The sequence below is a fragment of the Xiphophorus maculatus genome, chromosome 14, assembly GCF_002775205.1.
Source record: "Xiphophorus maculatus strain JP 163 A chromosome 14, X_maculatus-5.0-male, whole genome shotgun sequence".
NCBI lineage: Eukaryota > Metazoa > Chordata > Actinopteri > Cyprinodontiformes > Poeciliidae > Xiphophorus > Xiphophorus maculatus.
The window spans coordinates 14,482,928-14,500,997 of record NC_036456.1 but is presented as its reverse complement, the minus strand read 5'-3'; the positions used below and the strand labels follow the sequence as shown (position 1 = coordinate 14,500,997).

The 18,070-nt window shown below is 37.1% G+C and overlaps 1 protein-coding gene across 4 annotated transcripts in view; it reads left to right on the top strand.

The window, feature by feature from the left end:
- LOC111610924 (ATP-binding cassette sub-family A member 1-like) overlaps positions 1-18,070 on the top strand; it is a 222,433-nt gene that overhangs the window by 65,404 nt on the left and 138,959 nt on the right. For all 4 annotated transcript variants that reach the window (XM_023346037.1, XM_023346038.1, XM_023346039.1 and 1 more), the window contains exons 10-12: positions 7,012-7,151; positions 7,879-7,995; positions 13,643-13,840. In XM_023346037.1, coding sequence (XP_023201805.1) covers positions 7,012-7,151; positions 7,879-7,995; positions 13,643-13,840 — 455 coding nt within the window. The remainder of the gene's footprint in view (positions 1-7,011; positions 7,152-7,878; positions 7,996-13,642; positions 13,841-18,070) is intronic.

The following is an 18,070-nucleotide window of genomic DNA, read 5'->3' as shown; positions in this document are numbered from 1 at the left end:
CATACCTTAAAAAAATGTTTTAATTTTTTTTTTTTTTTTTTTTGCATTTGTCTAAGTCTGCATATATTCTGTCTCTAAGCAAATGAAATAATCTGAAAACAGCATTTTCTATTTTCCCCGTTATCATTGTCTGATATTTGAATTGGCTTGATTTCAATCTTTCAAGTGTAACCAAATAGGAAAAACAAGATGGATTACTGAAGTGAGCAAACACTTTTTTAAAGCATTGTATAAACATAATTTCAATGCTTATACGATGATGTTTTGAGGTTGGCTATCAAACAAGAAAATATATGTGCTGTTTGTGCAGTCTTTCGTGTGTTTCGTAGTTATTTTCTCAATATCTCAGTGCATTATGCTGGCAGACTGCTTGCAGAAAGACTTGGTTGACCATAAATACACGCAGAGGCTTGGAACCTGTAAACAAGAATGACACGGACACATATATTTCTCCGTCTTTTAAATGAAATGCATGACAAATCACAACTTCGTAAACTATTACACCATAAAATGTTTTCATGTAACAGCTGGAGCTCACCGAGGAGTCCAACGGGCAGCTGTTGTTTATGTAAAATGTCTGTTACATCACGGCTTAGCTAATCATCACGCCAACATTTTTGTTTTACTTCCTTTTAAAATGCTATGCCATACATTTAGTTTCATTTTAATAGTATCTTTTGTTATCTTTGACATTTTTGTTGAACATTTTACTTAAAAAATGACCTACTCCAACAAAATTCTAACTTAATTTATTGCATCACAGTTCTGTCTGTGCACATCAGAGGTTGTTAAACTTCTTGTTCAAAGGTCCAAATACAAAAAGCAAATGGAAGCCAATACATATGGTTAGAAAGACAAATATAGTTAGAAAAATAAATGTGCGTGTGTGTGTGTGAATGAGTTTGACAGCACTGTTTCACAGAGGTTCTGAATTGAACCCCTCTCTAGGGTACAACTCAAATTGATTAAATTTGCCAGGTAAGTTGAGGGGCTGGCTTAAGGCTCCAAGCAATTATTTTTCTGTGGCTAAGGCTAGTGTATAGACCAGCTTGTTGTTTTGTCTTGTTTCAGTGTCTGTTCAGTAATAAACTAAGCTTCTGTTGTCAAAAAAAAACCCCACAGAGAATTGGAGAATATGTCACCTCTGTAATCTGATGCTCCCTTCAGCACAGAAAATATACAAAAATGATTTATCTTTCCCAAGACACAAAGGTGATTCATATTAAGCTGCAAAGCATTTGTCACTGTCACCTTTATTCTCACTTTATTGTTGAGAAACACTGCCTCTCACTTTGATTATCAGAATACGTTTATGAAGTCAGGAACAAAACTGTACATGCTTTTTTTTATTTAGTCCATTTGTCAATTGCTCGCAAATTTATTAAAGCACTTTTCAATGACAAATCCAAGAATAACAGTGAGTATTTAAATGGGGTTTTTAAACATCTAATGTTGGGAAGGACATGATGTGGAGAAGCAGTTTGTTACAAAATTGAGGAGCAGACCCAACAAAGGCCTGATTTCCCCTTTGCTGTGATATTTTTGATATATCAAAATCGGTATTGGCAGGTTAGGCGTTTTAAAAGATCGGCGATCAGCCAGAAAACTGCAATCGGTGCACCCCTAATGATGTGTAATGGTGACGTATAAGGACAGAGATTACAAAATATCTTTCCAATATATTTTCAGATTTAGAAAGATTCAAATGATTCATTCTATTCATTGCCTAATACAAATGGTGAGGAAAAAAGTTGATCATTTGTTTTCATCATTTTTCTTATCAATATTCTTTTGTAATAAATATGCACATTTACCCTGATGTGGAAAAAATAGGGTTAGATAAATAAATGACTAGCATTTTAATCACACGTACTTCATTAGATATTTTGTTTAATGGTGGGAGTTGTAAGCACATTTTTTACTCCAGTCTATGAAATCACTGCCTTAAAGCTAAATTTTAACTTCTCTTAAATGCCCAAATTTCACATTTGTTTTGTGAAACATAAAGCGCATCTGTTTCTGTCCCATCATAAACAGAACAGCTGGCCAAGTTTAGCTACACAGCAGTCTATTAAACAAAATAAGTGCAGATTTTACACAAAAGAAAAACAATAAGACAATAAGTAAATAAAGAGAAGAAGCAATGCATGTGTTCTGTCAGCTTGGATTCCATTATTAAAATGCTTGACATTCAAGTCAAAATAAACATGGTTGGAGAAATCTCTATTTTAATTGCTCATTAAAAATGAAAACCTAAGTGAATTTTGAACTTAAGTGGTGAGATTCTTCGAGCGTCAACATTATAGACCAAGACTTGTTTTTTTCCATATTCTGAAATGATAAATGGGAAATTGAGTTCATGAAAATGCTGGATAATTTCAATTCGGCTATGATTGTTTCATATTTCGGATACTGATATTTTTTTTCTATCAGCACAGAAATTGCCATGCACTGTAGACTCTTAAATCTGCATCTATAGGTGTAAAGGAGTAGATTGTATTGTCAACATCAGAAAGGACTGTGATCGTTTATACATACATACATACATTTTAAAGAGAATTTGACAATACTAGATGAGGAAATGAACAATATGTCCAACTCATGAGAGAAGACATAGGGCGATTTTTTTAAATTTTGTTTTTATTTTTTTAAATCACTGTTTCTCTCCATGTGAGTCTCTTCAGGTTGAAATGCTGTTAGTCTTACACCAGATATGATGCAGACCTTCCAGAAAGTTACATTTTTTTCTCTATAATTCCTCTGACTCATTTTCTCTGTTGTGAGGCGGATTAGCATTTGAAATGTTCAAAGGGATGCCATTTCTGTCCAGTCTTTTTTTTTTTTAAATCACTGTGTTATGAATGCTGGGCATGCAGTAGTTGCGGAAAAAAAGGCCCCTGTGCCGTAGATGTTCTAGATAAGTAATGGAGCAGTTTTGGTAGGCTACCCACACCTGGGAAGGTTCACCATTGCCCCATGTTTTCTCCAAAAATATCTTTGCAACCCTTTATTAGCTCATAGCTGTTACTGATTTTGTTTCTCATCAGTGCTTGAGATTCTTTAGATCGGGGCATGAAGTGTTGCTTTTTAAGATCTTTTGTCCAAGTTTAATTTGAGAGGTTCCTTTTAAGGGTTAGATTTATTTCAGTGATCATGATCAAATACATTAATATCAACAAATCGCATCACATTTGCATATTACATTTTATTCTTCCATCAAAAGCAGTTGGTAGAAGTATAAACTTACTGCACATATTCTTAACCCAGTCAACTACTGCTGAATTACTTACAAAGGTTACCATTTCAAAACAATATTCAGCCATGTCAAAAATAACATAGAAACAAGAGTTTAAATATTGCAAAACAGAAACGAATCTTCAACTGCAATATTTTGAATATCTCTCAGTGTTTACTCTCCAATATTAAACTGCAGTTTAAATGATTCAATGGTTCTACAAGTCTGCCAGTAAAGGACCTGGAGTGAAACTGAGTCAAAATTATGGTCAGTGCCTGTTAGTGATTTAAATAATGCAATTCTACTTTCACAAATAGGTTTTTGGGACAGATTTGTTGTTTACGCTTAATAGACTGACTACGTGTGATAGGGAAAAACAGACAAAATATTCTTGACTGAATAAATGTTTTCATCTGGCCCTAATCTATGAGAAGCTTGCTTTTTCTTTTACTTCCGTCAGTATGAATCCTGGAATTGTCTTCAGAGACATTGACAGGACAATCTATACCTATGGAAGTAGTGAAATCAGAAGTTTATTGTCTTTGTCTTGTCACCTACAGTGTAAACGTTCTTACTGGCAGACTGCAGCTGCATTCAGTCAAACCCTGACATGTCTCAATATTTCAGCGGCTGGTGAGACATGTCAGGATTGCTAATGTGTTTTTTTATTTTTTATTTCTTATCATTTTGTGAAACATCATAAGCTTATAAAGGATGTTTTGTAAAGTGGAGTTAGTTTTGCAATCATACCAAACCGTGTGTTGAACAGACGGTTGCTGAGCTAAACGTAATGCACACTGCTCATTTCTCAAGTGTTAGGATTGCAAAAAGTGCCATCACTGCAGCGTGCGAAGAGAACAGGTGGCCGGACCCAACCTAAAGGGAGGCCATTAGCCATGTGTGCACTGACCTCCCTGGAGCACCAGGGAAAGATGACCACCAGGCAGAAGGGCTAACGTTTAATTGCATTGAAAATGGCCTCTAAACTACCTCTGATGGACATGGCTGCCCTGGTGAAATGAGAGGAGAGAGCTTTGAGGCACTGAAGTCTTGATGATGAAAAAAACAATAATTAGATGCGGCAGGAAAAAGCAATGATGCACTGACAGGAGTCGGAAGAATGGGGAGAGCCAGACGGTCCTATTGAATGGCAGATGACGCACCACATTGATCAGTTGCTTGATAAAGTACCGCACTTTAAGAACGACTCATTCAGACTTAAAACAAGCAAAAATGAAAGTTAAAGAACAAGCCTTCAATGTGCTCCCGGTGCTTTTGCTCACAGCACAGACCTCATGTAACTTACAGCACTCTCGCAACGTAGCAATATTCAGGTTGGCAGACAAGTTAAATTAATAATGATCTTGATGCTTCTGTGCTTATTGATTCTTCTTTTATTTATTTATTTGTTGTTTTTTACTTGGTTGTTTTTTGGTATGTAGTCAGGTGTGGACCCTTGACTTGTGTTTATTTCAGCCTGTCAGTGTTTTTCAGTGAAAAAACATGATAAACATATCCTCTCTGCAACTTTTTTTCCCCAAAGCTGTTGTAGTTATAATTGAATCAGTGTCCATTTAATTGAGCTATTTTATTCACGACTGAAATGTCCATTGATCGTTTTACTAATAAGACCACATTGAATCCTCCAAGTATGGTAAAGAACCACTTACTCTCGAAAAAACAAAAATAAATGCTAAGGCCATTCTATAAATGTTGGACTTAAAATCACCAGAAACGTACTTCCATTGAATTGTTGGTTTATGTTGATGTTTGAGATGTGTGTCATTGATGTTCATTGTTTTCATCGTTTTCTCATTACATCCTGAGTAATTAAGTAAAATAGTGTAGTGGAAAAATTAACTAAAATCAATTAAGTGACCTCATGCATGAATATTGAGTTTGGTAAAGCTTGAATGGTATTATGTTGTGCAAGTATTAACTGTTTTGCCACCTCTTTTCCCCCACCAAAATAACTTTGGTGGGGGAAAATGTTAAAAGGAAAAAGGTTAATTGGATGGAAACTGTGAACCAAGTTTTCCCAACCATCTAAAGCTCACTTGATTCTGATCTTTAAAATAGCAGTTGTATTATTCTTCCAACAATATGTGGTAAAAGGCCAAGTACTCAAAACCACTTCAAAATTAAGTGCTCAAAACTTCATTTTGAGCACTTCATTAGCCTACCCTAACCCTTAACCCTAATCCTATCCCTTCATTTACCCTAACTTTCATCATTTCTTTTGTTTCAAAGTACCTGTAAAAGTTTAGGAAAGAAATCAACTACATCTACAAAGCCAGTGTCTGTAACTCAGTGGTTCCCAAAGATTTTTTGGGCCCCCCCTATGGATTACAATAAAATTCCCCCAAAAATAGAAAAAAAAATCAACTGGGCATACACATCATCCAACTCCTATATACATATTTTGTTTTCAAACTCCACTGAAGTTCATTTCACACTTCAGGTTGCAACAAAACACACTACAACCCATCTTTGCAGTGAAACACGTTTGTGTAATTGTTTTTTTCTTTTTCTTTTTTTCATTCATCCATACCGCTTCCCGCGCCCCCCTGCAATGGCACTGCGCCCCCCACCCTCTAGGGGGCGCACCCCACACTTTGGGAACCATTGCTGTAACTGATTGGAAAATGAACAACTCCTTAATCAAGGCTACAGTTTATATAAAGACATCTGTGCTGAAGTGCTCTGATTGGATCGATAGTTTCCCCATGTGGAAAATCTTTCTTTCTTGTCATGCTCTTTAAAGCAATTTGATGTGTTTTCTCTTCCTCACACTTCTTAAAGTTAACTGCTGCTGCAAAGGAGATTCTCAAACGGCATATCTGTAAGTTAAACACAAGATTGGGTTCGTTGTTCTCATAAATGTAACTGTCATTGGACCAATATTTGCCCATGGGACTCGAGATGCAGCTACTTTTTTCTTATTTCCAGGTCATATTTCGTCAGCAACAGAATGGCGAGACAATACAACACTATTGTATATTTGTTTAGGTCATCAAACAAATATATAATAATCATATTATATATTTGATATCTAACTTTGATGAAAGTTAGAAATCAAGTTTTGCATTAATGAAGGGATAATTTATGTGATTTTGCTTGAACAAACATTTATGGTTGAATGTCCTTCATGTCATACTAAATAGGGCTCCACAAACGTCACAAATTTGAAGGATACTTGTGCGAAAGGACAAGCAATGTCTTTTGTCGTCTTGGGTACATCAGAAAGAATGTTCTCTCTCTCTCACCCAGTTGGCCTAAAAATTCATAATTTAGGAAGGAGTCATTTACCTTTTCACATAGCTAGGCTGGTTTGGACAGCTGTTTTAATTTTAACCTGCTCTTTGTATTTACCCTGAGTCTTTAGTACTGAAATTTAATTCAAGATTTTATTTAAATAGGCCTCAGGTTTATGCCAACTCTTAACACTAGATAGTTCTAATTAGTAGTTGTTGGTTTGTTAAAATCAGACTTCTCTTGGCATTGAAGAAGCTTTTTTTTTTGGATAATATTTGTGATAAGGAAAAAAATTCAAAATCTGGAAAACATTCATGCTGGATGAAATTTTTTTTTCATAAGGATTGCGTATCAAACTAAAAATGCATGGTGTATGTTCATAAATTATTTCTGAAAAGAAGAGAATTAAATGCTCACAAATGCAAGACAGCTACTACATGTTGAACTCCTGTTTGTCAATGTTCTCTTGGCCTTTGATTTGACTTTCCCAAACTTCTCCGCTCACCTCCTGTCTTCCGCAGATGCCTTTTGTCAGATTCTTGTCGACACCCTGGAGGGCACACCTGGTCTGCGCTACATTTGGAGCACCTTCAAGCCATTATTGCAAGGGAAGATCCTCTACGCACCTGATACACCTGCTGCTCGCCTCCTGGTGAAGGAAGTAGGTTCAGAACAAAAAGAGAGAGAGAAAAAAAAAACATATTATGTTGTTGGTTTTATCCCTCCTGCAGATGCAGGCTGCATTTTATATAGCTGGAAATCAGTTTTATTTGGAGCATATATATTCAAATATATTGTTTGGTGCATAATTAATTCTAACTAGAGGATGCTTTCAATTTGTATAAAGCCTGGATGTCACACTTTACAAATGGGGCTGAAGAAAAAAATATCTAATTTGTAGACTTGAGGCCTTTTTAATGAATGTTTTATCATTTCATGACATGATTTTCTCCAAGAGATCAGCATAATTTGAGGCGAAACAAACTCAATGTGAAGGGTGAATTTTCCATAGCCATTGTATAATGAGGGCGTGCAAAACCTGCCAGCTTCACAGCCACATCGTGCTCTACTCAAGCCGATCCTTTTCACACCACACACTAAATGCTTACAAGTCAGTGTTATAGAGCAAAAAGAAGAACCCCCAGGGTTTTTGGGGGTCAGAAGCAGGATAAGAAGTGGTTGTGGAAAGAGGTTTTAGTAGAGTTGCGATGTAATGAGTTCCTCCTGAGAGTGAAATTGTAAAGCACTTTAATGTATGTGTTGGCCTAACATGAACATAAGTCTTTGTGCCTCCCATTGAGAGGAAGGAAGGGTGAGTTGGAGTTTTTTTTGCTAAACATTGTTTGTTTTTTGTGTTTTTTTTTGGTGTGTTTTGTTTTTTGTTCCAGGCAAACAGCACTTTCAACTCTCTCGCCATGTTAAAGGAGCTGGCAGATTCTTGGAATGAACTTGGCCCACGTGTCTGGGATTTTCTGCAGAATAGCCCTCAAGTCAACACGTTGCGGGTGAGGCTCAACGAAGAAGATCCACACCGAATTACCGCTGTTCTGTTCTGTTTTTTTTTTTTTTTTCATTTCGCTTAGGTTATCTGAAAGGTTTTCTAAGTAGTTTCAAGGTGAAAGAGGAAAAAAAAGTGTACGTTTTTGACACGATAAAAAAAGTTTTGGTTTTCTGTGTTGCCTCTTGTATAGGCACAAGTTGATTAATTATGCATTTATCTATTTATCGTGTATACCTGCTTGTCGCTGTAGGGTGCCTGTCTCCACCAGTCATTGCTAGTTCAGCAAAACAGAGAAGAACACAGGACAAACAACCGTGCACACACAAACTAATACTTACCTACAGAGAAATAACAGCCATTATTATTTTAAAGTAGTTCAGATCTTTGTAAATTTGCTAGATTGATTTACCAACAGATATGCTGACCTATAAGTTGTTGTTATTAGATTTAGAACAATTGCACCCCTAAAAAATTTACTTGTGCTCATAATTGTTAAAACTATAAATCTGTAGTTTTTTTATATGCCAAATCACAAGATGTCTTCTTTTAAAGGATGAGAGTATTCAGGCTGTTTCTTCCTGAGGCCAGGAAGCACAATGCCTGACAGCTGACTGAAGAAGCAGCTGTGTAGAACGAGAGTAACTACTGTAAGGTTCATTAGGCAGGATGAAACTAAGCACCGTTTCTGGTATCTCATTAAAAAGGAGCTGCATGAAGTAAACTTTTAGATGTTCTACAAGTGTCTTAGTCTGTTGTAAACCTTAAAGCTGAACATCTATCCACACCAAATTGCAGTTTGTGGATGCCTGAAGCAGACAGTTTTAAATGACCAATTTACACTTTCTACTTTTGTCTGCAATGGGTTGTCTTGGCATTTAGTCCTGAGTCAAATGACAGAGGAAAATTACCAAGCAGTTGCTTGCTTCAGCAGTGACATAAAAATGGATGCACATAGGGCTGTGCCCTGCTTTGTTTTATTTTTTTCTCTCCACACATTCACAGTCCAGAGTCTCACATGAGGCCGAGTCTGACACTAACAACAACAACCCAGGGATCAAAAGATGAGCAGGATCAATTTTAGCAGCCTGCACTGCACTGTCTACAGCTCGCGCTCTCCTGTAGGCCCTACTCCTGCAGTTCAGTCAAAAATAATGAACAAATTGTCTCTGAAAATTGTTCTTATCAGCAGTTGTGCTTCACTCCAGCCCCAAGGAATGAATTTCTTTCGGTCTTAAAAAGTATAAAGGCTGTCCTTTGAGAGGAAATAGGAATTACTTAACATACATCGTCAATCAGAAGATTACATAAACTCAACACTGGCATAAATTAGGTAATTAAGCATTTTACTGACCCATTCAAATCATTCTTTTGGCAGAAACAAAAACCACAAGAATGGGGTGCACAAGTTTGAATTAATTGTAGACTGTAGAATGTACACATGGTCAAATTATATGCAGGCTGATATTTATATACAGGGGATCCTGTATTTGTGAGGGTTAGGATCCATGGCTGCCTGCAGAGGTCTTTAAACCCCCTCAAAAATGCTTATAACCGCCTATTTTAGTCACTCAAACACAACATATTGGGGATTGTTTTGGCACAGAAACTAACATCTACAGTATCAAAAATCAATCAATCAAATTTTATTTGTATAGCACATTTCAGCAGCAAGGCATTTCAAAGTGCTTTACATAATAAACACAAAAACACAAAGTCATGCAACATAGAATCAACAATCAAAACATTACATTAAGTCAAGTGCCATCATTAAATTTGTAATTGATTATGTTTCAAATGCAACTCTAAACAGGTGGGTTTTTAGTCGAGATTTAAAGGAAGTCAGAGTTTCAGCTGTTTTACAGTTTTCTGGAAGTTTGTTCCGAATTTGTGGTGCATAGAAGCTGAATGCTGCTTCTCTTTGTTTGGTTCTGGTTCTGGAGATGCAGAGCAGACCAGAACCAGAAGACCCGAGGGGTCTGGAAGGTTGATACAACAGCAGATCTTTAATGTATTGTGGTGCTGAGCCGTTCAGTGATTTATAAACTAACAACAGTATTTTAAAGTCTATTCTTTGAGCTACAGGGAGCCAGTGTAGGGACTTTAAAACTGGTGTTATGTCCTGGTCTTAATGAGAATGTGAGCAGCAGCGTTCTAGATCAGCTGCAGCTGTTTGATTGATTTGTTGGACAGACCTGTGAAGACGCTGTTGCAGTAATTAATTCGACAAAAGATAAATGCATGGATGAGTTTTTCTAGATCTTGCTGAGACATAAGTCCTCTAATCCTACAGTACTACAACTTCCATTTTTTTCCACTCTGAGTTGCATCCAATCCGTAGCAAGGAAAATGAATAGTGGTGATAGATTGGCTGGATTGTGAACATTATTCTCATTAAAAGCATCAACGTTTATGTTGGCACTGCAACATCAAAACTTTTTCTTTTTTTATTAAAGTAGCAAAGGAAAAACCACTAAAATTATGCAGCTGTTACAAGGATTGGCATATTTTTCTGTAAAAAAATAAACTAAAAAAAGAGGTGGGAGAATGAAGCTGCAGGTGAACATATACATGCTGTGTGCATCAATTTGCAGCACCTTCTGTTGGGTACGAAAACCGAGGGAGAAAAGTAATTATGGATAAGTGCAGGATAATTCTCATCCTGGCGGAGGGGATTATCCAGCAGAAATAAAGGTTGCAGACTCTTCGCCACCACTTCTCTTTCCTCCTCCTCTCTTGCTCTGTGTTTGCCTCTCGCTGTATTTCCTTGACACTGACATTACTCCGGTGTCACTCCAAATGAGCTTATAGGCAGCTGGAGGGAAGCAGACATCGGGAGCTCCATATAGCAAGGGTATTCATTACCCTAGCCCTAACCTTTACACAAATGGACCTGCAATCCTCCTTTGTCTTCATTTTCTCTCAGCCCGGCTTTATGCCGGGCTATGAAACTTGTGGCTTTCAAACGTTCGTCATCTCTAGAGGTCCCTCAAGGTTACAGGCTGCTGTTTTACTCCAGTATCTTCAACCATGCGTCTAGATTAGGGATGCAGTATCTCATATCTCATCAGAAATTACGAAATAAACATAACAAGACATATATTTAAATCACGGTAATGTATTCAAACATATGTCACAAAGCATGTGACTCAAAAGTAGCCAGGGGTGCCATAGAATGGCCAGGATCAGTGTGTGCAAACATCCACTCTGGTGCATCCTTTTGGAGACCTTTTGACCTTCTTGGAAAATTGTACAGCCACCATGCGGATCAAAGGTTTCCATTTCTTTTAGGAAGAAAAGCAAACACATTTGACTTTGTCACTGGAAGACAGACTCATGACAAATACGTTCATTTAACACTTGACCGGGGAGGTTAAACTGTGCATCTGCAACAATTTTGGTTCAAATGCCACAGAACATTAAGCGGTAGACAACCCATTCAGACACAAACTTCAGCTGAACAGACGCTTTAAGAGCTACGCTCCGTTCGACTGGCTCATGCTTCTACATGACATAAACCCATGAGATAAAGAAAGTAAAGGTACAAACTGTTTTGATTCTAGAAGCTATGTATTACTACAAATTAAAGTGATCTTATGTAATCAGATTATAAAACCACACAATTGTAATATACAAACAATACTTATTTAGCAAAGATAAAGATAAAATGGAGTACAGTCCATGACTGGAAGTGTTGTGACCCACTTTAGCAGCAATGACTTATAGACATTGTGCTTTCTTCGACTATCAGTCTTAAATATCATTCTTCCTTTGAATGATGAAATTCTTTCATTCTTTCTTTGAATTGCTTCTGTTCCTTAAGTTTGGGGAACGTTTGTTTTGTCCCAGTACCTTTCAGGTCCTATCACAGTTTTATTCATGTAGAGGTCAAATCATCATCCCTCTACCACTGTGCTTCACTGTTGGTTTAGGTGCTGTGTTACGTTTTTCTGTACTGCAAAAGTCTACTTTGGTATCACTTGTAATTTAAAGAGGGCTTTGGTCCAGAAGAGCAACATTTATTCAGAAGCAGCTTTTTTTCTGGGAAAAAAAAGGCCTCCACTTGGTATTCCTCAAGCTAGAATTGTTTTGTCTGTGTTTAACTGCCTGGACATGCATTATAATATTTAACATTCTGAATATGGTTTGTAGAGTCTGAAATGGAACTGAGATGGTTTTTGCAATTTCTCTAAGCTTTTCATATATTTACCATTTGGGTGAATTCACTGCGACATCAATTCCTGGGAAGCTAGGCAGCTGCCATTATCTTATGAATAATTTGTCTCACTATACCATGATAAATTTGGAAATTCTTTTTGTTTTACTTATAAAATAATTACAGTATCCAACCTGCTCTGCGCTCTCACATTTGCGATTAGATTTAAATAATTTAAGAACTTTGTAAAAACAATACAATGTTATCATGTTCTAATGCATTAAATCCTAAACTTGGATGTCAGACCATGACGACACACAATTTTAATCATAATTCCACATCTGTAAAGATGAACATTTATTTGGAGGTTGCATGTTTTTAATGTACAAGCCACAAAAATAGCTAGGATATATTTGCCTTTTATTCCTAAAGGTTACATAGCAGAAATATTATTTAATGTGACACTCTGTTCTTAGGTTTGGCATAATGTCATGAGAAGTGTTGATGCTGAAATGCCACCGAGCGCAGTTGGCAGAAGATGCTTGAATGTCACGTCAGGATTTAGTGCAACAGATGACCGGTGCTCAGTTGACGTTTAGCTCAGTTTCTACACCAGAACCCCATGCCTATTGACTTTGAAACATAATAGTTAGCTGTAACGGATTTCCAAACTACAGCAAAATACAATGGCTTGTAATTAATCGGGCGGTCAGTTTCTTTCAGGTTCTCTAGCAGAGGCCTAATTTGAATGGTTTTAATGATTATCCGGCAGCAATAGACCTTTCATTTTATATGAAATCTGTATAACACTTGGAGAGGAGGAGGGAAATGGTTATGGCTACTAAGTGAAGGGCATCACTTTTAAACTAAAAAGGTGGGAGTAGGATGAATGCATTATTAAAGAACTTTTGTATGAGGGACATTTAAATGTCTACATTACTGCTGCACTTGTTCCCACTCTGAGCCGCATATCAGCTTTGCTAATTTGTTGCATCACTGAAGCAGTTCCATCCTTTTATGTCAAGTTTAGAAGAAACGATGCACATGTTTTCTCCTTATTTGTTAATGAAATAATTGTTTATGGGTTCTCGCTACGTAAGATTTGATTAGGATTTATTTTTACTCTGAAAAAATGTTATATATATTTTTTTTGCGTTTTTGGGTACACAGTTGATCGTTGTCCAGATCTATTGACATATGAACGCGTATAAGTCAATGAGTTTATAATTTTTATTGAAAGAGCATAATCTCACAAGATTTTTTTTAGAATCTTGGGAGAATTTTGAGCTTGAAAAATTGTCTTTTGAATCCACTAAAAAGATTATTCCAGCCCTACTTAAGTCTGACCTGCCTTACCCTTCATTAGAATATTCCCCCACAGTATCGGACCCCGTTAGTCCCCCTTTAATATTCATTTTTCTTCTCACTGCTGTTTTTGTGCATATAACAACTGACAGCTGTAGCCTAATCACATACATCTTCTTGGTGTCAAAATCAGGTTCTGGTGGCAAATCCCATATTCGCAGCTGCCCTCAACCAGCGTCTCATTGGGACAGGATGGACAGCCGGGCTGCTGGAGAACTTCCTGTACAATGGCGCTCCAGAAGACCGTTCACCCGGCATGCCACCCTACAACTGGCGGGATGTTTACAACTCCACCACTGAAATCCTGAAGCTCCTCTCCGATTTCCTGAATGTACGTAATATGTTTTTTGGGGATTTTTTTTAGTGCTAAGCATCTTACATTTTCAAGATTTCTCTGCCATTTAGGTTTTGAAACTCAATTCTTATCATTAAATTTGCTGAGCATTTTACTGCTCTTCCATCTTTCCTTTTAAGTCATTTATTTGGTTTCTGCTTGATATTATTCCTGAGATTTTTCTTGGTTGGAGTTGATGCTGGAAAACGACCTATGTGACCTTGAAGTGCTTAAACAATAGGTTAGTTTAGTAACATAAATACAAGAAAACTCCCCACTGAATATATCCTTGCACTCACAACATTACAACCACTTATGTCATTCTGCGTTTTTCCCCTGTGGGGCAATCAAAAAAGCTCCGGCCTGTTTGGGCTCAGACACAATGACTCAGAGGGAGTCCTGTGCTGTTTGGCATCTGGATATTGGTGGCTGAAAGTCGTGCTCCTCTGAGTTTGCAGGATCGAGCCTGTTTTCGTCAGCCTTGTGTGACTTTCTGTGCAGGCTTGATCGGATTGGGATCTGGAGAGTTTTAGTTTGGATCAGTGCCTATGGGTTCATTAGTGTTTTAAACCCTTTCCTGAGCAGTCTTTTGTGATATGCGGGGAGATGATACTGTTCTTTTTGCCATAGTGGAGTCGTAATTACAAGACACAAGAGATTTAGGGGTTTTTCAAGACATCCTCATGAACAGTAAAAACCAGATTATCACAATATGAGGTTTTCTATTTTTAATGTCGGTGTATTAGTCACTTTAGATAATTACTTCCTATAGCTGGTTGGAATTGTAGCAATCTAACATAATTTACTAGATCGTGTAACTAAAGTAGAAGCTCACTGCTAAAATGTGTACACTATTTTTTATTCCTGTGTGTCCACATGCCACAGAAACGCAAGACAGATGCACAATAGTACAACAGCAGCAATAAATGTGATTTTGTAGTCTGCATCGCAGGCACCAATAGATAAAGTTAAAAAAAAAAAAATAGGCATGGAGTCAGTAAGCACACTACAGTCGTCTTTGTTTGTTTTTGATGCTTTATGAAGAAGTGTTTGCTAAATTATTATAAATAAATACTTGAGGGATGCGGCTGTCCAAACCCAGTAAAACAGTGGCCACAGTAATAGTTTTTAGATATCCTTCGGATCACCAGATGAAATAAAATGTTTTAATCAATGACATGTTTGAAGAAATTTTTAATCACAATGTTGCTGCTTACTGACAGCTTCAAGCAGTAACGTGGCACTTTTTACCCTCTGTAAAGTCAAAAAACTTTGTACTAAGATTATTTGAGGCTGCAGCATCAGCTTCCTTATCAGCATGGTTTCTCTTTTGCTCAGTCTTGAGAGAAGACGGAGTCTTTTGGATCAGTCATGTATCTCTAAAATAATTGTCGGTTTACTTTAATTTATTTTTGAATCTTTTTGTTCACAACTGTCTCATCTGTCATCTGCCAGAACATTAGGGGTGCCACAATTTGTTAGCTGGGTGTGTTAAATCTAACATGTCCTTGTTTAGCACAGCACTTTATTGTTTTCCAGCTCTTTTGTTGCAGGATCTATTCACTGCTATTGTTCACACCAAAATCAAGGCTGCAGCTTCCTGAAATATCCCTCCATCTCTCTGCTTTTGTCTTTTTCCTCTTTTTGTGGAGACCAACCTGAAGAGGATTAGTGCGTTTGCTCATTAAACTCTAATACCTCTGACTTTACAAACTGTCAAGATCTGTCACCGTAACACATCTATGATAATTATATAATGAAAGCACTGTCACAGACTAGACTGAAGTAAATGTGAAAGGCCATTAAACAGGCCGCTGTGTGTAAAAATACACACATAATATGGTTGACAGTGATATATTGACAGTCTATAGCAGTAGATTTTTCTTCTGTCTCTTTTTTCTGTGCAGCCAATATATAAACACACTCATAATAATTCACCAGCAGGTAACATGGTAGTGTAAGTCCCTGTGGTATACCGTACATAATATTGCAATCCATTTTCTTAGTTGATTTTGTTTTCAGTCCAAACACATAACCGAGCTATTCTAGCTCCAGTGGATACATGCATATTTATTGGAATTACAACTTTTTTATAAGCAGGGGAATAAGTTGATGTGAAATTATCCTTCATAATACACCATGTTTAGTAAAAGTACAAAAAAAAAACATTATTGAATGTGATTTTGCTGAATGGTTCTTTAGAGCAAAGTGGAAGGCTAAAAAAAGTAGGCAGTGCTTAAAGTGCAGGTACAAGAGAAGATTAAAGTACTTTGCTGACATCTAACATAAGTAAAACATTTTTGTGAAACTATAACAAAAGATTCAAACCCCAGCATAACCCTGCTTTAAACTTCTCTAAAAGTTTATCTCTAACCCATGTGTTGTGTTTCTTGGTCTTAATGATGCTAAGAGGCTTTCACAGAACAGCTGAACTTATGGGATTAAATTAAACTTGGGTTGACTCTATTTACTATGTAACTTCTGAAGGCACTAACACCTAATTTAATTTTGGGGTATCAGTGTGAAGGAGGCTGAATATGATGCATAGGACACTTTTCAGAATTCTCGATTAAGACTGCCGCTATACTAGATCACAATTTATTACAAATGTAATTTTACTGTTTAAAATTTATATTTGTTGAAGGATTTTTAACTAAGCATGGCCACATTTTGGCAGTAGGTGGTGATAATATCAACATTATCAAAAAATAATGGGAGAATTCAAAAACATCCTGAGCGTTGCTAAAGAGTTGCCTCATAACTGGTGGTTATGTTTTTATCTTGTTTCTCAAAAACCCACTCCTCTCACCTCCATTTTCAGTAGCATAAACATTTTTTGCATGTTAGTGTAAGGCTATGGTCATGTACTTACTTTATTTAAAGGGTTTGTTTAACCAATTTGAACAGCAGAAATGTAAGTCCAATATTACTGTACATCATCCCGCAGAATAACTACAAAAAATCCTTCATAATAAAAGACTTGGACGATCTTAAACGTATAAAAAGTAGTCCCTAAATTCCTACCTAATTGCACATTTAAAGGCAGTGAATGAAATTACTTCACCCATCCTCCTTCTATTTCATTAAAACCATATTGAGCTTTTGGTGGAGCAGATAAAATAATAATTGCCACTGCATCATTTGCATCCCTGGGAATAAACTCAATTAGTTGCTACTAATAACCGTGGTCTGATGCTCACAGAGATTAATACACTGCTTCAAATGAATGCTTTTTTTTAATAGAATAATATTCAGTGTAAGCCATTGTATGAACTGCTGGAGGTTTTTTCCCCCCCACGAGTATACAAGTTTAAAGGATAAACAGCAGAAGTGATGGTTCACACTTGCACAGGCTCTTGACTAGAACATTGGCTGTAACTCATCCGGTGTTTGTGTATCCCAAGGAGATCAGCTCATCATTTAAATTAGCAGCCATGTTGCAGCTATGTGTAAACAACTGCGCGTGTGGTTTCAAAGAGAAAAGCCAAGCTCTCAGCATGGTCTGGTCTTTGTTTTTTTTTTTTATCAAGCTGGAGTCAGATTGATGACATAATTTTGCTGAAATTTGGCTGCTAACCCAGTGGTCATTGAAAAAAAGCTAAATAAAATTCATAAACATCGAGTTTGTGCCCTCGAGGAGCATCTTGACTGTTTGGACTGAGGTTAACAAAGAATGGTGCTTATGTTCCAACATGACAAAAGAACAAAGCAAACAGACTGGAGAGGCTCTGAGGGACTTGTAAATGCAAGAGATGTAAGACACCATAACTGACTTAATACTGTGGCAGCGATTACTCTTTCAGCAGCATTTTATCCAAAGAAAACATCCACTTATCATGGGAAGGCTTAGATCAATGCATTTTGATGTTAGAATGGCCCAGTCAAAGTCCAGATGTTCTGCAGTACGCACAAGCTGGCACCAGAATTATTCAGTAGCACATTTTCTTCCCTACATTTTTCTCAGCCATTATCCAAACTTTTGGCCCATCCAGCTCTTCAGTGCCCTGTTATCCTCTCTATTATGTACAGAACAAATGGAGTAGCTGTAATATTTTCTGCCATTGCTTGATATAGAATGCTGGCTGCTGGGAGGGAAGAAATGATAAAACTATTGCAGCACTGAGATGCGTGGACATCTGTCAGGTGTGGCTGCCTCCCAGGATGGCTAGCTCATTATCGTCTCGTGAAACGAGGGGACAAGACTGCAGAACAGGGGAGTGTTACCAA